General features: G+C 31.2%; 1 protein-coding gene across 2 annotated transcripts; it reads left to right on the top strand.

Moving 5' to 3' along the window:
• The first annotated feature begins 2,997 nt into the window (after window positions 1-2,997).
• LOC134688310 (uncharacterized) lies at window positions 2,998-26,399 on the top strand. Of its 2 annotated transcripts, XM_063548889.1 has the most exons (16): window positions 2,998-3,351; window positions 8,852-9,022; window positions 10,042-10,208; window positions 10,653-10,787; window positions 13,654-13,792; window positions 14,890-14,971; window positions 16,039-16,121; window positions 18,733-18,831; window positions 20,204-20,394; window positions 21,181-21,198; window positions 22,577-22,763; window positions 23,416-23,529; window positions 23,820-23,942; window positions 24,493-24,674; window positions 24,946-25,047; window positions 25,741-26,399. In XM_063548889.1, the coding sequence occupies exons 1-16, from the start codon at window positions 3,145-3,147 to the stop codon at window positions 25,877-25,879; spliced, it is 2,139 nt and encodes a 712-aa protein (XP_063404959.1). In that variant the 5' UTR covers window positions 2,998-3,144; the 3' UTR covers window positions 25,880-26,399. The 2 variants fall into 2 exon arrangements, with proteins under 2 accessions (XP_063404959.1, XP_063404960.1); XM_063548890.1 differs by lacking the exon at window positions 21,181-21,198 and having other exon boundaries at window positions 3,000-3,351.
• Window positions 26,400-26,764: the final 365 nt, after the last annotated feature.

The raw sequence follows: 26,764 nt of genomic DNA, 5'->3' as shown, positions 1-26,764 counted from the left end.
GGGCTGCTAACGCCCATTGTAAAATATCGACAAATCTAGTGTCTACCCAAGTTATAATGAGCATATATAGAACAAGACATGCAGAGATTTATTCTTAAATAATAACTATATCTTTTCATCTGACATCAGATTTTTAAGATGATAAAAAAAAATCGCGTTTTTTTCCTTTAAATGAAAGATGAGTTGGTTTGATTATTTAATTATCCGTTAAAACGTCCTCTGCAGTTGACAAATGATTCCTATTTTTCTGATAGTATGCGCGTTTTGCCAAGTTGGTTTGTATAAGATTTCCCAAACGTTTGGTCTTTGCCGCTTGGTATTAAATCTATTCCAGAAACACATATATTGTGTACACTGAAACTGGTATCCACATGATTGTTGTTTATAATCTTTCTCATCTTGTCTTCCACGTAAATAATTTGGTCTAGACCGTATGTTGGCATGTTGTCTTCGAATCAAAACCCAGAAGGGGACTACAAGGGACCTGTGTTACGATAGACTGAGATCTTTGGCATTCAGTCAAAATGCAATGATGTGACGGCGTGCACAAAGTTGACGGTAACTGTAAAATGCGCTTTTTAATAGCTTTAAACATATAATATTTATATGTATTTTTAATATTTTTTTAAGAGAAATTCTTTTTCATGATAAAATGATGAATGCATGCCAATCCACATTACTAGTAAGGTAAATTAATATTTAATCTATAAAGCATGAAACGGACATAAAGAAAACGGCAATAAATCGGTGTAACTTGTAACATTAAATTTATAGCATAAAATAGAGTTTTTGACCCAAAACTTATACAATTTTAACATTTTATCCCACATTTTCGTATAATAGAATTGTATAGATTCGGACTCTGACATTATATATGAAATTTACTGCAAAAAAAAACAAAAACGACCATAGTAGATATGCTTGGGATGATCTTCGTTACGTGAAAGAAGTAGTAATTTGGAAGGACTAATAATCAAAATGGAAGAATCGGTAAGAAAAAGTATGTAATTGCTATCTTTTTATATTCAAAATAACTTGGTATTCGAAATGTGCAAAACCAGAGGTTTAATAAAATCTGCAACATATGAATGATTCGATAGTCCAGACTGAACACCTGATTTTTTTAAATGTCCAGCTATTATGTTACAATCTAAAAAAAATGTCGTTTTACCGCTGTTTTCTGAAAAGGATCCACCACATCGTCGCTAATTATTTCCATTATACTGCTAGTAGCAAATATTTATTTATATTTTCAAAATGTGCATTTGCAGCATATTTTGGTTCGGAAAAAAAACGAAATATGTTGAACGTGAATGTTAAGAATTATGTGGTAAACTTAGTGTCCAGTGTTTTTGTTACGCTTACGTTTTCTGAGGGAAAATACCGACGTCGTAAACGGTTTTTGTAATTTGAAGACGTTACATTTGTAGACTCAGCTTTGTGCACGCCGTCTGACATGCCTTCAACATAAAGAAGATCATATCTAATTTTAATTTTATGATAGTTTATGATAGCACTGGTTTAAGTACGTATACTTTGTGGTAGAACTTATATGTGTAAGTCCCTAATATCTTCTAAAGGGGTAGTATTTGTTTATATACTCCCCTAGTAAAGCTTCAAATTTAAATAGTGGTAACATTTTTGTTTGTATCGGTGTCAATTTATATAAAGAAGTATATGTCGTATACCCCCCTCCCCCACACACACACACAAACCACACACAATAGTGTCAAAACGTATCTCAATCTTTACAACATCGTTGTTTCCTATACGTAGTTCTATATGTCGCTAAACTGTAATCTCACAAGAATTTTGACACTGGATTTAGACGTATTTTTTCTTTCAAAAACAAACAAGAAGAATATTGCTATAGCATCATCAATTTTCACCTTTCTTCTTTAATTTAAAGGATGATTAAACGAAGAATGTACACATTAAGAGAATATTTATGTAACGAAGATTTTCATAATGTTTTTTACAAAAATCTGCTTGTGTTTTTCTGTTAAAATAAAAAAAATATGTGTGTCTATCCAAAGGTTAAAAATGCCTAAAATTTCGAGCCCGCTTTTATCTCTTCAAGTAGCACATGAAGACAGGTGTATTATTTCATGATTACATATTGAAATTGCTTAGGTGAAAAGAGTTTGTTCAAAATTTAACATGCTTGTCATAACAACAATAAGCCTATGGTTCGATGTAAAAAAAAAATAACAAAAATACCGAACTCCGAAGAAAATGCAATTGGAAAGTCCCTAATCACATATGAAAATCAAATGAAAAAACAAATAGACAACAACTGTCACACTCCTGACTTGGTACAGGTATTTTCAAATGTAGACAATGGTGGATTGAACCTGGTTTTATAGCGCTAAACCTCTCGCTTGTACCACATACGCATCAAATTCCATTATATTGACAACGAAGCGTGAACAAAATGTCACAAATAGGGGTACAACAATAACACGAACCCCACAAAAAACTGGGGAATTCAGGTGCCGGGTGCTCCATATGTGTCACCCGTCGTGTTGCTCATGTAATTACAAAGCCGGTAAATAGTCCAATTCGTTAGGTCACATTCGTGAAAATGGAACAGGATTATTGTTACAGGGATTATCAAGCACTGTTTGGTAAAGATGTTCTCATCAATGTCTCAACCATTTGTTCGCGCATCTTGTACCTGTGAAATCAATGAACAACACACTTAAAAAAAAAGCTTTCGACTCTGACCAGTGTGTTTCTGAGAGCATGACCCTTCTTGAAGATTGAGCAAGTCAGAACCAATCATTGGTCGTACTGCTCAATAATGTATTTCGGGTTTTCTTGATTTATGAAGATTGAGCAAGTCAGAACCAATCATTGGTCGTACTGCTCAATAACGTATTTCGGGTTTTCTCGATTTACAACATGATTTGCGATCACATCTTACGTTCCGAGCTACCTGACGTCACGTTCAATAATCGAAATAGACTATAGTAGTGAAGGTATTAGTAACCAAGTACGCTATACCAATCAATTTCACACCGGGCATTTAATTTACCTGTAAAATTTTCATTTAATGATCTTTAATTATAGGGAATGGTTTAAAAACCAACAGGATGCATTAAAGGTGGTAAAAAGGCAATAACATTGGATAAAATAATAAACATGCAAACAATGGAGCGTGCTCCCGTATCTCTATCAATTTTGCGGAAGGATGGAGATGTGAAAAGGGGGGATAAAATTTCCACTTTTACCAGCTATTTGCCAAATTGGAGGGGTCATGGAGGGAGACACCCGACCCATAGTAGTGTAGAGTTTGACAGACAACTGGATAAAATATCTCTTTGGATTGAAGAATGGAACCACGAACAGGTAAATACATAACAACAGTTTTCACAAATTTTATTTCAATATTGGTATCGAATCAGTCCTGCTTGGGTACTACAGCAATATATGGTATACTGGTATACTATGATAAATTAGTACTAGCTTCTTTGTTACATTCCATACTGTGTCTCACCCTCACCCCTAAAAGACTCAATATCATAAACATTTCACTTTATTCTAAAGGATCATGATCCTAAAGGAAATACTGGTCAATGAGTTGAGAATATTTCAATCCCCCCCCCCTTTTCACTGTAATAGATACAAAACGGACCTGTAAAACCAATCCTCGGCATAAATACACAATTGAGAAAAAAAGATGATATATTTACCTTAGGTTATAAAACTTATTTAGTTACAACTAACTATAGATATTCTTTTCCTTTGAAAATAAAATTATTGGCAAATACGATGAGAAGAGGGTTCCATAAAAAAAAATAGAAAAAAGTTTCAACATTTTACGCATATTTCCTCTAAAAGAATAAAAAAAAAAGCTTACTTATTTTCTCATTTAGAATAACTTAAAAATCAAATTATCAAAGCTATCCTTTGAACTTGTATACAATTCAAAACTTTTATTCATAATAAAATATATATATATATGAATCATTTAAAAAAGAATTAGTTATCTTTCATATTTATTTATTTATATAACATCAAATAATACAAATGTTAAATTCCCACATATGTAAAAAGATTAAGCATCTGTAATAGAAATGAAAGAATTTTAAAACTTCTAAGAGATCATTTTTCCATAAGTGTCACTCTGTTTTGTCAAACAAAATAATAAAATAAAGAAATATCCCATTTCAAATGACAATACATGTTTAATTTGTTTACATTTTTCTTGGTAACTGACAGATATGTTTAAAGGTAGATTAGAAAAATATAATGCAATCACTTTTGTTTCGACCAAATTTATTTTTGTTAAGTAATTAGTAAATATTGATTAAAGAATTGAAAGGAAATGTATTAATTGTTCTATTATAAGGCTATTTAGTATTAATTCAACTCTTTAAATATTCAATGGATTTAAGTGCAAATCTTACAAATACATTGTTCGAAGGATATTTTTGTTAGGCCAACTGATTTAATTTGAATCATTTAAATGTTGAAAAATATATAGTTAATGGAGTGATTTGAATATATGATATTATTCAACAATCAAATAGTAAGAAAAAAATCTTAGAACCGCAGAATATGATGAAATTAACTTTGGGTGAAACAGAAGCTAAAAGCTTATTGTGAATTCATTGAAATTGAAAAATATGACAATACTATTTAAATAGAAAAATGAAACAAATGACATTACTTAAAGTGCAAACAAAGTATTTCTGAAAAAAAAGTTGATTTAAAGATTAAATGTACTTCATAATTTTTTCACAAAACTTTTAAAAATTAATTTTATACAAACTGAAGGCCATTCACAAAACTTGTATACCTGTAAATTGAATTAATTCAGCACTCCAATTATAGATAGAATAACAATTTACAATTTTTATTGCCATATAATAGATATCCTGTTTAAATTCCAAAGGATCAATGAGAAATCAAATGTTTACTATCGTAAATACTTCCTTATAATAAAGCATAAGTAACAAATATTTATGTCTGTCATTTGATTTCCACAAAATGTTTATTTGATATTTAACACCGCTTCCAGCACTATTGACTATTTCTTGACAGCCAGCTTTTACTGGTGAGGAAGTCACAGTGCCCTAGGGAACCACTGACATTCAGTTGGTAAACTAACAGTCAGTGGGACTCAAACTCACAATATCAGATTGGAAGACTTTTTGAGTCCTTGATATGATAATCAAGTAGAGGAAAAAGATCATGATCGCTACTGGCATATCTATACAAATAAGTAGATGTGAGTGATTGCAGATGAGATATTTTACTATCAACCAGAGTTCCAATGATGTGGATATAAGCAATGAGTTGACAAAGAATGATAAACTTTATTGTTTGAATTATCCCCCTTGCTGTTGACACTTTTGTCTGTTGTAATGGTTGTTTGTAAAATTAGTGTTAAATGCCACTTTTCAATTATTTAAACAATTTCTTTGCTTTCTGTTTTATTTAAGGGGGATACAGTAAGTATGCAAGATGAACCAAGATAGACCAGGTCTATCTTTCCATTTTTATTTTTTCTATATGGATGATTATGAGGTGAGGAGTCTCGATGCCTGAGTTGCTAAGTACTTCATCTATTATAGTAATAACTAGCATGTTAACTCTGAGGTTGTTAGATCAAACCCTGATTGTGTCAAGGTTTGTTTGACTCCCAACTTCATTGACTAGAATTACCATAGTTCCTCCTGAAAGTCAGTGGTTCTAACCTGGCTCTCTAATGTCCTCCAAAAATAAAAACTTACCACTGTGATATGCATAAAGCCAAGGTTGTGGAAAGTGGTTTTGAACACCAACAAACTAAACAGTTGAGGTGATCTGAAATGGTATATAACTACAATTCACAGATATGCATACAAGGAGTTGTGGGCTATACACATACCTTATTGAAACAGCAACCTAATAAAAAATTACAAAAAAAGGCATCTTGATGGCATTAGTCTTCAACAAGTGTCGATACAATATGCCAACATCTGAATTGTCTCTTCCTCACTCTGGCTTTCCTTTACAATAATACAAGTGGTTGTGAAGTAAGAACTATTATAAATGTTATGCAGAGTGTTATACTTGAACCTCAAAGCAATGTTTTAAAATTACCCTTTGCTTGCTATGAACACACAAAGTAAGATACTGTAATATATACCAGGGTATGAAATTAGCAGGGGCCAAAGGCCATTGGCCCCTAAAATTTGGTGTGGGCTACTTTAATTTCTGCTTTTCTTGTATAGGATTTGTTATGTTGGCTACCTACGAAATTTTAAAAGCTGTGGGCTACTTTTGCCCAAGTCTTAAGTTCTATCCCTGAATTGTATATGAGAGACACTTTTGCTTTAAGATATCCTGTTAATTAACCCTTTCCTCCATAATGACGCCTTTTGACGCCACCCCCCTTACTCCATAATGACGCCTTTTGACGCCTGTGTAGTACCTCAGTTGAAACACTTTGACTACAAAGTGTTTGCAGTTGAATTAATAAAATTTGTATCCAATATGAAAAGGAATATCATAGGAATATCCTACTTCAATTTATTTGATGAAATATTTGTTTTTTCGCAATGCCTTAATGCTTCAAAGCATATGTTCAGCATTTTATTGAAAAAATCCTATGCGAATCAAGTATGCAAAAAAAAAAATTCAATGGAGGAAAGGGTTTAGGTACAATTAATTATTTTACAATATGTTCGTCACAACATTAAATAGGTTAAAAAACCATTTTATGTTCCAAATCTTTATCTTAAACTTAAAATAGAGATATATGATTCCAATTATCAAGTACAATTATTAAGTAAATGAAATAATCAATAAACTACCATTTTATTGCCGTTTTAAGTAAGCAATTTTGTAGAATTAAATATTTTTTCTGGCCGTTTTATTTTCAGTGTTACAGGGATAAACATTGATTTTATGTTGTTACAACATGATATAGAATGACACTTGTTGTAGAAACTTAATTAAAATATTGATATTAGTCTAGCTCAATAGCAAAGGTATATTTTTGAAAACAAAAAAGGTGGAAATTAACGGAAACATTATATTTGGATTTACTGTGTATGAATATCACTACATACTTTTAATAGACTATGCAAAATTCATGATATATTGACAAAACAATTCAGATAGACAATTTTAATGCAATTTCATGTTCTAACCATACAGTTTTAAACTACGATCGTCAGAATTAGATTCAGAGCTGCCTTGATGGCTAATTGGACTCTTAGTAGTCACACTACTGTATTTTACCAGCCTCCCAACACTGAAATTGCTAGTTTGAATCCAGCACATTGCAAGTGCATTCAATAATTACCATTATTAGTTTTTCTACCAAATTTCCAAAGGTTGGTTACACACTCACTGGTTTTCTATCTCCACCAATAAAAATAAACTGCCAGGAAATTGTGTAATTGTTTGGTGATTAATGATGTTTAATAAATCTATCAGAATTATATTCAAAATTACTTTTTTTTTAAAAAGATATCACCCTCCTGTGACCCTAGCCTTGATGTAAAGCCTCCCTTTAATTGATCTGCAGAACTCTCAAACATTATGCCAAAAAGATCGTGAATATTGCTGCACAAACTTTGAACTTTTGTCACCAAGTACCAATTTTCGGCTCCACAGAAAGATTATAGAAAAATGACATAATAAAAGTTAAAAACACTGTGATTTTAAAGCAATTGATTATATTTGTTTGGAAGTTTGATCATATAAACTTTTATGGATTGATTTGCAGACAGCATTGGCTATTTCTTAAGTTTCATGATAAAAATTAAATATGAAAATACCAGTGTTAATTTGATAATAAAATGTTTTGTTAAAATTTAATAATCTTGGACCCTCAGATCATATTATGACAACAGTTGAAGTATTATTTTGTATACTAATGGGTATTAAAGACATGATAATCAAAAAAAATTACAGTCATAGAGGATATTTAATATCTTTAATACTTATATTTACTTTTCTCTTTATTACTGCATTAAATATAAGAATTTGGCACCTTAATCTGTTTTGGTGTTATGGAGAATTTAATAAAGTAATTTCATTTTGCAATCAATAAGTCCAAATATTTACACACTTTATACTTTATGATAAAACATATAACAATTGAACTTAGATCAATTATTTTGCAAGAAATATTGAATTTGTTAGTACAATTATACAATTGGAGAGGTGTCATACAATGTAAAAAAAGCACTTAAAATGTTGTTATCTCTGTACCAGGCCTTTTCCTTATTGTTTCTTTCATGCACGGTAAATTTTAATACATATAGACATATATAGAGCACTCAGGGGCTGAACCAGCCATTTTGAAAAAGGGTGAAGGGGGCAACCCAGGATAAATGCATTGATAGCCCCCCCCCCCCCCCCCCCCCCCCCCTGTTCTGTTACTTTCATAAACTGTAATCCCATGTAGTAATTAGCAATGTTGTATGATACAAGTTCGCTACATTGAAGACCTGTTGGTGACCTTCTGCTGTTGTTTTTTTATTTGGTCGGGTTGTTGTCTCTTTGACACATTCCCCATTTCCATTCTCAATTTTATCAACTTTGTAATTTTGATATCCTAATATTGCTCTTCCCTCAAATCTGTTTGTTTTACAGTAGAAAGCTGTGTACTGACACAGATCCAAGATTTAATGTTAATGAAGGGGCTAGCTCCCACATAGGGTCAGGGCTGTGTTTGTGGGAGGGAAAGCCCCATGAAGTTAAAAAAGAAATTAGAGATAAGGTGACCTTGTTTTAATACAAACTTGGCTGTTATTTTACCAAATGATCAACAGCTGATTCCTTCTCTTTATCTTTAATTAAGTAAATTAATTATCTGTTGTATTATAACACTTGACTTTTCTTTCAGAGATGCCAGTTGATAGAGGCCCTTTTAAGGAGAAGTAATCACCAACAATTTCAGTTTCTATATACTGTAATGCAGCCACATCAACATAGAGATTTTATGTATACAGCTCAGAAACAGTTCCCAGAGACAGAGTTCACACCTGTCAGCACGCATACAACAAGAGAGGTCAAGGTCAGTATATCATGTGGACCAATATATATTTTTAAATCTGAATTCAAAATGTTTTTCTCATTATTTGATGAACATTTCAAATCTAAGGATCTTGCAATTTGTAGGTGTTTTTAACATAACATTTTGGTTACATAGTGACAAAAAAAAAAAAACTGATTTGGGCCAATTCTTAGTTCGAAATATATATTCATCCTTGTCTGAGATTTAATAGTTATGTTATCCAGTCTTTGCTAACATTACAGTTTTATTTTATTCCAATCTGTTTAAAATCATTACTGAAGCAGTTACGAACTTTACACAGATTATCTTTGGATCAATGCATTATTTATTTGATTTGTAATGTTTAAGAAAAGTGTCACATTTGTATACAAAACTGTTTAGGATTAGCATACTGTGAGATCTACTTATTTTATTTACATATACATGGAATGATTGAAAGGGAAGTATTTTATACATATTGGAAAATAGACAACTTATATGAACCTTCATGCTGTGATTTAGCATACAACTTCAGATTATTAAGAGACAAATACATGAATGAATATGGAATTCTTTATTATCTGTCAAGATGAAGAAAGGGGGAATGGCCTTACACGCTGATTTCAACACCATATAAATGATGAAAAGACTAACTATTTAAAATTTTTATTCATTAAACATTTAGAATGATGAATGAAAAGAGATGTGGGAAAATTCTAAAAACATCTAACATTTGATGACGTTGGCATTGAAAGTTGTAATTTCAAATAAATATTGTGTTGCACTTCTTTTTCACATAGAAGATTATTATGCCTGATCAAATTTTGTTACAGATCCCCAGATGTAAGGTTGATGCTTAAAAAATATTGAATATAAAAAGAACAAAATGCCTCATTAAATTTATATAACAAAAACTATTATTTACCACATGTACCTTAATTATCAGAAACCCTTAATTTTTAATTATTATAAAAGTTTTCCCTCAATTTATAGTAAGGCAAGTGTACATATCATCAATCTGTCGTTCGTCTATTTTCTAGAGACGAGTACAGCTCCACAGAGAGGATAATTATTACAGAGTTAAGAGTGCTTATTTCCATATGGATGATGAAGTTAAGGAACAAAACAAAGTGGTCCGTCGTGTCAGATTACCAGAAATTCTACAAGACAACCACATCATTATTCACAAAAATGACACCAGTATCAGGTAAAACTTGTTTGGTAATCAGAATTTGAAATTTATTGTAATATTCTACAAAAGAAATATCATAAAATATATCACCCCCTTTTCCCCAAAAAAAATTAAGAAAAAGGGGAAATAACTCGTAAAATTAATTTATTTTGAACTGAGATAAACTTGAGAATGCTTGGAGGTAATGAATGTCAATATTAGGAAAAAATCTAACCCATTTTGCAAAATTCTGTTATTTAAAATCCAATATCACCAGTATACCAGTATATATGCCATAGTATGTATGATTCTCAAATAGACTGTTACATACCAGTTATGTGTGAAATTCCCATCATTGAAACTTTCACTTTCTCCTTTGAATTTTATGTATATTGGTTTTTTTCTAAGGTAGTATAAAGCATATGTAGTGAATGCTTATCAATGATTACATCAAATATATGTTTCATATACTTTTTAAAGTTTTGGAACCAAATCTATAGCCAGTCTACCAAAGCTGTGTTCAGTTCCAAAGAAAAGATCAACCAAGAGTATAAGAAAGTATAAACTGTTACAGGCCAGTAAAGAAGAACTGTACAATGGGCCAGCTAATGACAGGTATTTTATATTTTGTGTTTGGTAGTTGCTTTTTAGTTTTATAAGACTATTCAACCATTGTATGACCAAACTGTACATGCAGTCTCTGTCTTCCTTAAAAACAGTAAATTCTGAAATTTTGTTGAGGTTTTAATTATTGAGAATAATTGGGCTGGGTTATGATCTCAATAATAGAACTCGCATTTTGATATTTGTATGCAGATTTTCATGAAATCACAATAATTAGTTTTCAGTTCTCAATAAATCTCAATATTTTTTTATGAATTTAAAGTAGTAGATAATTTTGAATTTAGTTCAAAGATATTGTATGATAGATAGGCAGTGAATAATTCATGCTTTTCACTCACACAGCAAATAATTGTTTTTAACACAATGTAAAATTGAGAATTGAGATGAGGAATGTATTAAAGAGAAAGCAACCCAACTAGATGACACCAATCGGTCTTCAACACAGTGAGACAATCCTACACCCTAAAGCGGGCTTCAACTAGCCTCTAAACAAAATGTGCACTAGTTCACTGAAAATAGATGTCACATTAAACTCCAAAAAATATAAATGAACCCACTTTTCGCCTTCACTAAGTTTTGGAGAGTCTCTTATCTGTTTGGTACTTGTAGCATTGTGATATTTATAAATGTATAAGTACACTTTAAAATGTTAGATATAGTTCTTAAGTGGTGTTTTCTGGTCATATTTTAGAAGAAACTTCTTCTCAATAGTGTACATAAGCTATGATTATATGTCCACTCATGATAAGAACTTAGTTTATCTTTTTTATCCCAGATTTTAACATAAGCAATTGGCATGGTGCATTCCCCTCAAAGTCAAATACTGCTTTTCTTTTAAGGAAAATATTTGCCACTGGACATGAAGAAACCAACTAATCAATCAATTATTCAGGAAAAACAATGCATATTACTTACTGACCATGGTTACATGCATTTTGAAAAGGCATTTAGTTATAGATTATTGTTGATCATCTCTGTGAGATTGATTTTCTCGCTTAAGCTAAGACGGTGAAAGAGAGAAGGGCAATCAAGTTGAGATGACCAATGATAATCTGTTAATTGCTATTTTACCGATGACGATGTTGTCAATTTCATGTCAATTTCATTAGCAATGCCACATGCCTTTTAGTTTCTAGCAATTATTTTCCATCTCAAGCGAGAAGTATGATATGAAAAATTATCACAAAAAAGATTAAAGGAAAAATGCAAAAAAATAGCGATAAAATATTGTGGAACTTTTAAAAATAAAACATTGAAGAATCAAGGCCATGTTCGGAAAGGAATCGTAACTATTCCACGGCTTTTGTAAGAAATATTGTGGAACTTAAATAAAACATCGTAGAATCAAGGCCATGTTCGGAAAGGAATCGTAACTATTCCACGGCTTTTGTAAGAAATATTGTGGTACTTAAATAAAACATCGTAGAATCAAGGCCATGTTCGGAAAGGAATCGTAACTATTCCATGGCTTTTGTAAGAAATATTGTGGAACTTTAATAATACATTGAAGAATCAAGGCCATGTTCGGAAAGGAATCGTAACAATAATTATTGTTCTTCCAATTGTATTAATAAACTATGTATTATACATGTAGCAGTTTATTAGACTTTAAATGAAGGGTTCCTGTTTAAATCCTCTAAATTTATATTACTCATTGACATAATTATGTGCACATTTTAAGTTCTTTGTAAATATTTAATACCTGTAATATAAGTATATTAAAATTTCATAATCTTTACAATAAATTTTCAGCTATTTATGAAAAACGACTTAATTACTTTCTGTCAGGGAACATGATTAAATTTGTCATAATTTGAATAGAAATTATCACAAGCATATGTCATTAAGATTTCAGGATATTTTTCTATAAAACTTTTTAAAACGTTTTAGGGATAACAAACATTAATAGGAAATAGGATAGTCTGTTTAAATTGCAGTCTATATATAGTTTATTAGAAAGTGTTTTCTAAGGCAAGAATCATTAGAATCGTGGTTCATTTGTACCGTTAATTATATATTTTATTGGTTTATATTTTCTGATGGTATAAAGCCAAAAATAGCAGTTATATAATGAAAACAAATTAAATTAAAATTGCTGAATCATGTAGGATATTAAAGTACGCATACAAATACTTTTTGTACTATAGCATTAGAATAGATAACATAAAGTCATATTTGAAGACCAATTAAGCCTTTTTGCTGTGAAATATGTGTTACTATTGTGACATCTTGAATAATTGCTTTTATCACTATTTTGTGCATTTTTCCTTTGATCTTTATTTGTGGTATTTGTCATATCATGCTACTCGCTTGAGATGGAAAATTATTGCTAGAAACTAAACAGGCATGTGGCGTTGCTAAGAAATTTGACATGAAATTGACAACGTTGTCATAGGTAAAATAGCAATAAACAGATTATTGTTGGTCATCTCAACTCCATTGCCTTTCTCACTTTCGCGGTCCTGGCTCAAGTGAGAAAATCAATCTCGTTGAGATGATCAATGATAATCTATAATTACCAGCTTTTTCAACATCCATAAACATGTACAGGTTAAATATCGAACATTCATATCTGTATAACACTAAAAAAACAACCTCCTATCTTGTTGCTTGTTGCACAATGATTTCAACATACAAGTAAACAACATTCTGTACAGAAAAGCAATAACAAGAGCAACAATTTAAGAGGCCCGAACTGAAAACTCTTATCTTTCAAAATTTCCATTTGACACATTTTTTTCTCTCAATTTAATGTATATATTTTTCCATAATATGTTGGTCTTTATAATCATATTTCAGTTTCAAGAAAAAAGGATTGATTGAGTTTTTATAGTTATAGTTGACTTTATTGTTTTAGATTTGTTGACATGCCAATAAAACGCCACATTCAGGATGAAAGGTTAACACAAAGTGTTCCAGTCTTTAGTACGAGTAGTAGAGCTGATAAGAGTGCAATGTCTTCAACTAAAACACCTACCACTGCCAAATTTAAGGAGGTAATAACACATAACTACCAGTAATTACACCCATATATACCATGCGTTTTATATTTTTTTCCTGACTTTCTTTAATTAATTTTTTGCACTTGGATATTGTAAAGCAACCACAAATAAATCAATCAATTTATTGATAGACAAGTGTGGACACAGATGAGTGTGGATAGTATGTTTGGATGTTTGACAGTGTCTTATGACAAAAGGAGTTCTATGTTTTTCCAATGTGGTGTTAATGACTGTGTTGCACGTCATGACAACCAACCTAAACATTCGTTAATAAACTAAGAGCCTACTTCACAAGCATTACCTTCTAATATCAAACATCATCCGACTAATGTAAATGTAATATAGAGTAACTTGACCCATGTTTATTTCAATGCCCTATAATTCGTTAGTATTCCTTGTATTGAATCAAGTTAAAGTGACCTGTTATACTACTGGGATAAAAAAAAAATGGTTATAATCTTAGCCCTCTTTACACTGGGTCTCATTGGGGGGTTCTGATCCCAGATCCCACTTATTGTTTTATCAGATTCCCATATCCAGCTTACACTATACATGTATATGTAAGCAATTCTCATTTTATTGTAATTTCCCGTGTCCTGCTAGACGTCATTTCCCAGCACAATAATTTGACTTTCACGTAATCAGCAATCTCGCATCATGCTTAGACCCCAATGAGACCCACTTTATAAAATAATTAGTGTAAAACATTATTCAGAATGAAAGAAGATCAAATTTACAATGTAGGTGGAATACAGTTATCAACAGGGGCGGATCTAGCCATTTTCAAAAGGGGGGTTTCACAACCCAGGACAAGGGGGGGTTCCAACTATATGTCCCCATTTGAATGCATTGAGCAGCCAAAAAAGGGGGGTTCCAACCCCCGGACCCCCCCCCCCCCCTGGATCTGGCACTGACAAAGCATAACTAAATATTCCATGACCATGACTAGTACATGAATCCAGGATGAATACAGATTGCATGACATCAGACCTGGATGATATGTTGGGGGAAAAAAACAATAAACAAATATCTGCTAATAACCAAGAAGTATTCTTTTCTTTCATTTCAAATTATATTTTTTTACTTTCCAGTCCAAGCCAGACTCTGATCAGATATTTGACCTCAGTACAAATGCCAGTACAGTAGTACATTGGTATACAGACCTTTGGACAGGTAAGACATTTTTCCCTTATGGAAATCTACTACTGTATAAATTCAGAAATTATTGCGTTAATTTATTATTGCGATTTTGTCATTCTAGACTTAAATGCTATTTTAATTTTTACGATTTTGAGAAAAATTCTGATTAATTCACATAAAATATTTCAAAATGCGAGTTTAAATTATTGCATTTACAACTCTGTTGCATTTTTCGCAATATTATAAAAACCTCGCATTAATTTCTGAATTTACAGTATTTGCAGGTTGGTGAATGATGTAAAGATTTTTCATATACCTATAGGTTACCATAGATATAGGAAGATGTGGTGTGAGTGCCAATGAGACAACTCTCCATCCAAATAACAATTTAAAAATTAAACCATTATAGGTTAAAGTACGGCCTTCAACACGGAGCCTTGGCTCACACCGAACAACAAGCTTTAAAGGGCCCCAAAATTACTAGTGTAAAACCATTCAAACGGGAAAACCAACGGTCTAATCTATATAAACAAAACGAGAAACGAGAAACACGTATATATTACATAAACAAACGACAACTACTGTACATCAGATTCCTGTTCTCTTGTGCTATGTCTAACTGTAGTCAGTAAAATTTTATATATTTGATTTAAAATTTGTGTTTTTCTTACAAAATTATGTTTTAGATATACTGTGTAAATAAGTTATAACATTTTGAGATATGATTAAATATAAAATTGAAGAAAAAAGTATGACTACTATAACTAATCCTAATATTTTATGGAAAATTGAAAAAAAGCTGTTTAGGAATTTCAAAAGTAATAGTTTACAGAGTTTAAATATTTCAAGTTATCATTTAAAACATTAATTTAAATACTTGAAAGGGAATATTAGATAAGTTTAAATTTTGACTAGAAAAGTTTTATTTAAACAGTAATTCATAATCAAAAACAAACACAACTTCTTGATTTTCACTCTCTGTGTTTGTTCAACATTGAATTACTTAAAAATGTAAACACATAAAATATTTAAATTACAGGGTAACAAATTAAATTAATTGTATTTGTAAATGCATTATACAATTCTTCTTATATTGGCAGATGTAAAACGAAATGAATTTCTACATAAGCTGATATTAAAATTAGATCCCAGACAACATTACTTTATATCAAGTTTTATGTTGGTAAGTATATACTGTGATATTGGTCCTATTTACATTCCCCAGTCAATATTACTTTATATCAAGTTTTATGTTGGTAAGTATATACTGTGATATTGGTCCTATTTACATTCCCCAGTCAATATTACTTTATATCTAGTTTTATGTTGGTAAGTATATACTGTGATATTGGTCCTATTTACATTCCCCAGTCAATATTACTTTATATCAAGTTTTATGTTGGTAAGTATATACTGTGATATTGGTCCTATTAAATACATTCTGTTTAATCATGCTGTGTATGTATCCATGTAAAAAAAAATAGAAAAAAAAGAAGATATTTTGGACAATAATCAAATTTTATGCCCCACCTCCGATTGCCCCACCTATGTTAGTAGAGGGGCATTATGTTTTCTGGTCTGTGTGTTGGTTTGTCTGTTCATTCATTTGTCTGTTTATTCATCCATTCATTTGTCTGTCTGTCCCTCTTCATGTTAATAATTTTAGTCCAGGTAGTGATGAAATTTAAGATCAATCAACTTGAAACTTAGAACACATGTTCCCTATGATATGATATGATCTTTCTATTTTTAATGCCAAATTAGATTTTCTACCCCAATGTCACGGTCCACTTAACCTAGAAAATGATAGTGTGAGTGGGGTATCCTTGTACTATGGACACATTCTTGTTATAAACTGTGTTGAAGACCCATTGGTGGCCTTGGCTGTTTTCTGCTCTTTGGTAGGGTTGTCTCCTTGACACATTACCCATATCCATTCTCAATTTTATTGAAGCAAAATTTAATAAGTATCTTAGTGATAGCATTTATAAGAAACATTGGAATAAAAATACAGTCGGTTAGAAACTTTGTAAAAACTTGATAAATTATCTAAAACCAATTTATATTTAACCCGAAAAAAAGAGTAACTGTGATTCTTTTATTAAGTACTAAAAAATTGTCAACTAAAGATTTGTAAAAACACATGTTTAGTCAATATGTAAGTTTTAATTCTTCTGGATATAAGCTTACACTTCACAGATTCATAGTAAATATTACAGCTTTTAGTACTAAATAAATGTATTTACTTGTATTAGTTTATTTTCAAGACACTACTTGTCTCATACAAAATGAAATTTATATTCTAGACAGATTTGATATTTAAAATTTGATCATTATATAAAAACTAGATTATCATTAAAGAATATAGTCCTTTTAAAAAAGATTGATTGTATGACTGGTTTCATATTTTTAACAATGGGATTAAATTTAATTTCTGATATGGTAAATAAACGTGAATTGATGGCACAAAAGTATATTCACTACATCTTATATAAAGAATCTTAGATAAATAAATGATTTTAACATATATTCACGATAAATAAAAACTCAGTCATCTTTTGAGGTGCCAACAAAGCAATCGGAAATTCATTTTTAGCTGATGAATGTATGACCTTAGTTTCTTAATAAATTCTAGTTTATCATCTGAAAAATTAAAAAAAAAAAATATAGATCATCTCAGTTCTGAAGCACTAAATGCTATTAAGAATAATGTTATCTCACATATTGATATTCACTTTTTAAGTCAGCATTAAAATCTAATGTTCATTATTAATGGCTTCACGTGATAGATTTTCAATTGAAGCCAAGATGTTTAAAACGTGATATTTTTATTCTTCCTTAATTTCATTTAGAGTCTACTAATTGAAACATTTTTACATGTAATCCATTTTCTACCCTCATACTATTCCTTTTTAAGAAATTATAAGGAAGAGTGACTCCCCTTTTATGTGGGATATATATATTGACCTGCAACTTTAACCAACTTCTTTTTCTGAGGCAATTTAAATATATAAATTTCCCGTTGGAAAAGGGAATCACTTAAAAGGGGGTCTCATTGGGGGTTCCGATCCCGGATCCCGCTTACTGTTTTGTCAGATTCCTGGATCCCACTTACACAATGTATGTAAGCAATTCTCATTTTTTGTTATTTCCTAGGTCCTTCAAGACCTCATTTCCCGTTTTCATGTCACACTAATTTGCCTTTCAATTAAGTGTCACGCTTACAAAAAATCGGCAATCCCGCATCACTCTTAGACAGCAATGAGACCTACTTCATAGGTTTCCAGTCCCAAAAGGGATTCCTTTTAAAAGAGGGACGAAAGGTATCAAAGGGACAGTCAAACTCATAAATCGAAAATAAACTGACAACGCCATGGCTAAAAATGAAAAAAGACAAGCAGACAAACAATAGTACACATGACACAACATAGAAAACTAAAGAAGTTTAAAGGTATCCAGTTTGAAAAAGAATTTCCTTGATAGGTTTCCAGTTGAAAAAGTGATTCCTTTAATAGGTTTCTAGTTCAAAATGGGAATCCCTTAATTGGTTTCCAATTCCAAAAGGGATTCCCTTCATAGGATTCCAACATGAATCCCTTAAGAACCTAAATATTGTTCTGTATTATTATTGTTAAGTTTGCATAATTGGTTACCATAGAATTCTAAACAATAGGTTGATGAATTTAAGTTTTTTTATGAGACTCAGAAATAAATTTAAGAAAATAATGTAGTTAGCATGTGATAGATGCAGATGAAATTTAACTCATATCACATTTTTCATACTTATTTTTCAGGTCAGAAGACATAGAGATTTTTTAACCTTACTTCCAGAAAAAATAGTTTTATGTATACTGAACATTCTAGACCCAAAGGAACTGTGTAAATGTGCCGAGGTAAGGATAAATTAATTCACTGTAAAATTCATTTAGCATTGTTAAGAAGGGCATAAAAACCCATGTAAATTATAAGTCATACTAGTTACTGTTGATTCATTAATATTTCTTGGATACCAATTTTCGTGGGTTACAGGTTTACCAGGAATTTTATATATTCAAAGAAAGTGTCAGTTTTCCTTAATCCAGGAAAGTTGGTACCTACGAAATTAAATTAATCCAAAGTATATCAAAATAACATATTTATTCGTCTTCTTTTAATTGAGGATTTATATGAAATGTCTTACTATATTAATTATTTTATAATGAAATTTTATAAATGAGAAGTGTTAGTATGATAGAGGGTGATAACTAGTACTAGTATCAGACCAGTTTTAATGACTTAATGATATAAAAAAAAAAAGTTGATCGCCAATCATTTTGGAACTTGTCTGAGCATACCTGCCAGCTGTCACTATTTGAGGGGGATTTCCCCCATGGAGGCTCCCAAATTGAAATTTTGAAAGAGCAATTTTGTCAACAATTTAAAACAAAAACAATTAATTTTGCAATGACATTAGGCTAATAAAAGTATTTAAAGCCAAAAAACAAACATTAAAATGTATTTGAAGGCCCCCTTGAAGGTTTTTTAGGACTATGGCAGCCATCTTGCACGCAAAACCCCTTGAGCATTTTGAAAAGTTGGCAGGTATGTCTGAGATATTGATGATATTAACCTAAAGTATAAGTTTTGTGAAAAATCTGACAAGAATTGTACCCATGAGAGTGCTAACGAGGCCATTTTCTATACATTTAATGTTTCCAAGGGATCAAGAAGGAGGTTTCTGTGCATATTAAACTGGCTTAACTCCACCACATTGTGTGACTGTGCCAAGTCTGGCTCTCTGGAGCATTTGCTGTTCCTTTTTGTTTGTTTGTCAATCTTTTTTGGATGGAGTCTGTTGTGTATGTCAAGGTCTGACAAGTTGTACTGTTTTATAAAGTACAAGTTCAGATTTTTTTTATTATGGTACTTCATTTGTCAAAGGTTTGAATGAACAAATGCATATAAAAGTTTTAATGTCATGATTAACAATATTCAACATTGTGCTCTTAAGTCTATATTAAGAGTTTATCTAGAAGTAGTTCTTCTACTGTAAACACCAGTCAATACTGAGATTGTGACTTAGAAGCCTGCTAGTGCAGGTGCAATTTATCCGATTTTAATTGACAGTTTTCCTATCGAATGTTGTGGTTTTCTCCAGAAACTCAGGCTTCCTCCACCAATAAAAACTGGTCACCATGAAAAAGCCAAAAAGTGGTACCTAAAAGTGGTGTTAAAACACCAGCAATCAAGTCAAATCAATTTTATTGATTCTATTGCAATTTTCAGGTTAGTAAGTCATGGTACAGTTTAGCCCATAATAACCAGCTATGGAAATGGAAATGTGATGCTGTTAACATTAAAGTGACTATCCCAACAGACCCTGTATGGAAGAAAGTCTATAGAGATAACGTCATTCTGGAGAGGAACTGGCATCATGGCACTTACAGGACGGTAGACATGAAGGGCAACACAGCTCCGTAAGTAATTACATGTTGTCATATTGTATTATAAAGAAAATGCATATGAAATTTGACTCCAATCTTAATTGACAAGGGTTGTCAGTTTTGCTTTTGAAGGTCGGTGGTTTTCTCCAGGCACTCTGGCTACTTCCACCCATAAAATCTGACCGACGCAAAATAGTCCAAAAGTGGCACTAAAAGTGGCATTAAAACACTAACAATCAATCAATATAATACGCGAATATATGATATTTGCATGAAAATGCAACTGATTAAGTTCAAAAAAAATTTCAGTTGTAATAAAAATAAAAAGATGTGGTATAAATGTTAGTGAGAAAACCATCAAAGGGGGTCTCATTGGGGGGTTCGGATCCCGGATCCCGCTTACTGTTTTGTCAGATTCCTGTATCCCGGTTACACTTTGTACGTAAGCAATTCTCAATTTTTTGTCATTTCCCGGGTCCTGCAAGACCTCATTTCCTGTTTTCACGACACAATAATTTAACTTTCACGTTTCCCGCTTACGAAAAATCGACAATCCCGCGTCACACTTAGACCCCAATGAGACCCTCATCAACCTGAGACCAAAGAATGAAAATGTTAAAACTTGCTTTATACCAAGGAAACGAATTGACCTGGAGAAAATTTATGACTGAACTATCAAAGCCATAAGTTGAAAAATCTACCAATATGATTATTGATATTAGCAGCATCAAAGATATTGTCTCTCAACCAGGAGACAAATTCCCGTAAAAATTTAGTTTAATAATAAATATTTATCTTATAAGACCATTCTTTTTCCAGATGGGATGAAGCAGTTGGGTATATTTATTTAGCATTTTTTTCATTGACTAATTTATTTATATTTTTATTTTTATGATAGATGTGTTTGAGACCTTGTATATTGCATTATTAGCTTTTATATTTTTTGTATTTGTTTGTCTAATGTTGTGCTCTTTCTTCTTTTGCGCTATTTTGATTTTATTATATTTTCTGCTTTATTATATTCACTTTATCCATTTATTATTAATATTCTTGAATTTCCTTCTTTATATCTGTATATTCACATATCTTATAAAAAGGTTTCTCTGCTTTTTGAATTTCTGATGTAGATCGACACACAACTTATAAAAAGGTTTCTCTGCTTTTTGAATTTCTGATGTAGATCGACACACAACTTATAAAAAGCAGCTTTTTCACATATAGAATTGAACAAACTTAAACTATTTTTGTCTTTAGATTTTTCAGAAAAGTTCATCACAATTTTTGAAAATTTTTCTTTATTCTCTATTCTGTAGATACAATTTAGTTTAATATTGTTTATAAAACCCGTTCTCTAAATTACATATTCTTCTTGCATTCTATGCCAGTAGGTTTCTGGAGTCGATTTCACAAAAAAAAACTTACGACTAAGATTGGTTGTAAGTTATGAACAATTCAGTATACTTACGATCAATCTTAGTCATAAGTTTTTTTGTGAAATCTACTCCTGGTGGACTTCTATTAAAGTTGAAGATCAGTTTCTTAAGTTAATTTGAGATTGTTTTATAGTAAAAAAAAAAAAAAAGTATCATACTAGAGAAATGGTCAAATGTAAATAAATTATCAGAATATCAGATATAACTTTGGATTTAAAATTGAGAATCGAAAAATGTTCATTTTCATGGGTTCACATTATTTTGGAAAGATGAAGTATTATCCATTTATTTTAATAAAAACATAATGTGTTATCATCTTTCTTGACCAACATATCTGAATGAGTATTGTTTTCAAGGTCATCAGATAAAACAATGGCCTATTAAAATAATTGTTATAAGTGTCAGAAACAGAAGGATGCATTTACTGTAGATTCATTGATTTTCGTTGGATACCAGTTTTCATGGATTTTGTGGTTTCAGGTGAACCATGAAAATAAAAAATTAAGGAATGACAAAATTTTCTATAGATTTTTATGTTGACTTCATGAAAGCCACCCAATTTAATATCCATAAACATGCAAGTTTTCCCAAATCCATGAAAAAATTGGTACTAACGAAAATAAATGAATCCACAGTAGTTGTTTTTTGAAAGTATATCATGCATTCAATGTTTTCACTGTTGTTATAATTATTAACAGGACACTTATGCAAAACCCTTTCCATTTTCTATCTATCATGCACCAGCTATTATATTTATAACAGAAGATATTATCTTATTACAGGGTTGAAGCAGTCATCTTTGACAGAAATATACTTGTCAGTGGAAGTCAGGACAAAACAGTCAAAATTTGGGACATCAAGACTGGAAGATGTGCACATACATTTGAGGGACACCAAGGGGGAGTTTGGTGTCTTAGTTTCTTCACCCCAAACCTAATACTGAGTGGTTCTCATGATGGAACTATCAAGGTAATAACAATGGTCTTACTGCAACTAGTAATACAAAAAATCTCAATTATTCCAGTTTTCAGGGCTGATCTAATTTTATACAACAATAACTGAAATAACCAGTCTTAGAACTGTACTGTACCCAACTTCATCATGAACATGATCTTCATCATCAACATGATATTCAGCTAAGATCTCTGTTATGTTTTTGCTGATAATTTTCCGGAGTTTGTCTTTTTCACATTTTTCATTGAAGGATTTTTATGGTTGTGTTGGTTTTGGCAGAGGGTCTAAGTGGTGGGGAGCCTTTTGCTAAAAAAAAATAAGGACTAAGACTACCAGTAGATTGATCTTAAGCCAAGAACAGATATCATGAACAAGAAAAAATCTGAAATGAAATTACTGATTGATTAAATCAAGGATATATATAGTGACACTATACAGATACTTGACTAAATGAACTTATTGGCATGGATTTGAATGAATCACTTTTTAGCTACAATTAACCTAAACGAAAGCACTTTAACTTTGAGGGGAGATAACTCAATGATTTCAACCTGCAAATTACTTTTTTCTCTCTTAAATCTTTGATGTCTCTGGTTTGTTTTTTACCCTTCTCTCATTTAGTTCATTATTATCACTCTGCTTATGCAATAATTATTTCATTTTACAGATTTGGAATGTGAAAGAGAGAAAAATGGCGAGATCTATTCAAGCTCATGATGGACCAATATGGGCTATGGTCAGACATGGGAAAATATTAGTTAGTGTATCACAAGACAAAACTGTAAGTACCACTGGAATCAACAACAAACCCATAGCCACACATGAAATGATAAAAGTGTATTGGTTGTGTACAATCAATAGTTTTACAATAATTATAGGTCAATGGCATCATTCTTAAAAAAAAAAGTAACCATTTCAGAAATATTAAATCTAATTTGCAATTATTTTTTTTTTAAATTCATATTTGAAATAATTTTTTACCAAAAAGAACAGTCACAAAATATGATCTGATTATTTTGATGCATGTAATACATAAACTATAAAACATATATTTATTGACTCATTTTTCAGGCCAAGGTGTGGGATATTTCACGCTGTTTACTGCTGAAGACACTGTCAGGACATAATAAACCAATATTTGCTGTAGATATGAATGAAGATGGAACCTTAGTGATAACAGGATCTGCTGACAGGGTATGTTCAGATGAGTTTGGGTTTTTTTTCAGTTACATAAGGAATATCATAAAGGTTGCTATATTTATTGCTGTAGTGAAATAATTATATATGATCGTTTAACGCTATTTTACATATGACGACATTGTTAATTTCACAACAGCACATGCACCCTTAGCTTCTAGCAATAATTTTTCATATCGCTCTACTGATCTGAGAAAGGAAATTACCAGTCAGTAAGATCTTAGAAAAATTCATAAAATATCAATAAATCTTTGTTATTGAAATCTTTTCTCAAACTTTTTTTTATAAGTGAAAAAATTAGTAAGCATTTATAATATATATATATATGGTTGTAAGTTCAAAATTGATGTTATGATCATACCTATTTATTACTGAAATTTAAGTTATTTCTGTGTTTAAAATGTAGTGCTTCTTCTAGGGGGATGCTTCATGACCTTGACCACTCATGTTGCCCTTAAAATGGAGTAATCAAGTTATGTAGAAAACCAAATGAGGGGAGATAATTCATAACAATCTACCATTATTGAACCACTAATTATTTTGACAGACTGTAAAGATATGGGATGTGGAGACTGGTGAAGTGAAGAAAACAATATGGGTGAGCAGTACAACCTCTGTCATGACTGTCAGTTACCATAAAGGGTTCATCGCTGCTGGGTACGACAATGTTGTCTGTCTGCACAGAGAAACAGGAAAACTTATCAAAACATTCAATGAACATGAGAAAAGGTACAGTAACTGTATATATACAAAACATTTATTAGCATTTAGTTAATTAAAAAATAGCGAAATGATTGCATTTATCATATTAAAATATGTGACAAATTATACTCTAAGATTCATAGTTAATAGAAAACACAAGAAATAAAACCAATGCATTCCCTCCTCAAGCAATTTTGTCAACATGACATTTATATAAATATCACTCAGATTTATTGTGAAACACATGTAAAAAATCAGCCTTAAATCATTATAATATTGTTTTTTTTGGGTTAAACAGAGTAGAATCTGTGCAGCTGAAAATTGAGGATCCAGAAAAGATAACAGGATCAATAATAAGTTCTGGACAAGGTGGACTGGTCAAAATATGGAATACTAAAAAGTAAGTCTCCACTTTGGTTAAATTTTTATTTTTTTTAATTCTTTTTCTATAAGTTATCAATAGTGGAGTAAACATCAGAAACTGCTTAAATGAGTGAAAAGAATTAAACCTAATTTTGTTCCATTATAGAAAATAGAATAAAATGTTTTTTATATATATTCCTACAACCAGTGTGGTTTGTGTTGGATGCTATTAATCATAATTGATAACGATTGCCAGTTTTTCTGCTGAAGGTCCCTAAGGGAACTCTTGCAATCTCCTTCAATACAAAACTGACTGCAATGATATAGGGAGCTATGTTGAAAGTGGCATTAAATACCAATAATAATTCAAACCAGTGATTCTATATAAACTTAAGAAGATGTGGTAAGATTGCCTTTGAGACATCTCTCTACCAGAGACTGTTTAATGAGGAAGGTTAGCATCTATAGGTCATTGTACAACCTTCAGCAATAAGAAAAACACATACTGAATAGCAAGATTTAAAAGGCCCTGAATTAACAATTAAAACAAGAAAAATTCAACAGCCTGATTTATGTACAAAACAATACTGTGAATTCATTATTATTGGTTGCAAACCAATTTTCAAGGATTTTAGTGGGTACAGTTGAAACACGAAATTAAACGTTTGAAAAATGACAATTTTAGTAGGTCAGATGTATAATGTTATATGTATTACCCTTATTATTGTAGGCCACAGAGTATACAGACATACAAACTAAGTAAAGAAGGAGGAACTGTTAAATCAATCAAATTTGATGAACTCCGGATTGTAGGAGGACTGAAAGACAGAATTAGAATCTTAGATTTCCAAGCACCTAATTCTGATTGATTCCATTATTCAAACCAAATTACTGCTGAAAAGTTCCTGATGTCTGGAGAATTGCTTTAATTCATATAAATTGCTTTAAAGAAACAGGAATCTTTTCTGAGCAAAATAGTTTTTATCCAATTTCATCCTAAATGGCAACAGCCCTTTGAAATGGTAGTCAAATTCATTTTCTTAACTTTGATAGATTAGCACTTTGATCTAGAGATCAGCTGCTACTGTGAAATCAAAATAAGCTCTTACCGTGCTATAGATTTAGCTTCAACTGTAATAGAGATTAGCTGTGACTGTGATAAATAAATTAGCTGTGACTGTGATTTAGAGATTAGCTGTGATATTTATTTTCCTTTGTGCCAAAACAGTAGTTACTATGTGAATTTTTATTTGAAACACATGAATAATATAATGACTGAGATTTTAGATATTGAATTTAATATTATCTTGCCAAAGTCTTTCAGTACAAGATTGTAAAATGTTAAATACTTTGAACCAGTATTATTAATAAAAATACTATAAACAATTATTTCATTTTTGTTGAGCCGGCAACTTGTCACATAAAACATGACATAGGGATAGTGATCCCGCGGTGGTAGCATTAACATGTCCAACTAGCAGGTGTCATCTGACCTTGATCTCCTTTTCATGGTTCAGTGGTTAAAGTTAAGATTTTGTGTTCTGGTCTATTTTCTTTATACAATATGCAATAGGTCAACTATATTTGGTGTATAGAAATATTTTACATGTCATTCTGGCCGCTTTTATTTGGCCTTGACCTCTTTTCTAAGGTTCATTAATCAGTGTTAAATTTTTGTGTTTTGGTCTGTTTTTGTTAACAATAGGTCACATTTATTTGGTGTATGGAATGATTTTAAGACTGCCAGGTGTCAT

This window comes from Mytilus trossulus, chromosome 10, assembly GCF_036588685.1.
Source record: "Mytilus trossulus isolate FHL-02 chromosome 10, PNRI_Mtr1.1.1.hap1, whole genome shotgun sequence".
Lineage (NCBI taxonomy): Eukaryota > Metazoa > Mollusca > Bivalvia > Mytilida > Mytilidae > Mytilus > Mytilus trossulus.
Note: the sequence above shows the minus strand (reverse complement) of the source record. Positions and strands in the feature narration are given on the sequence as shown.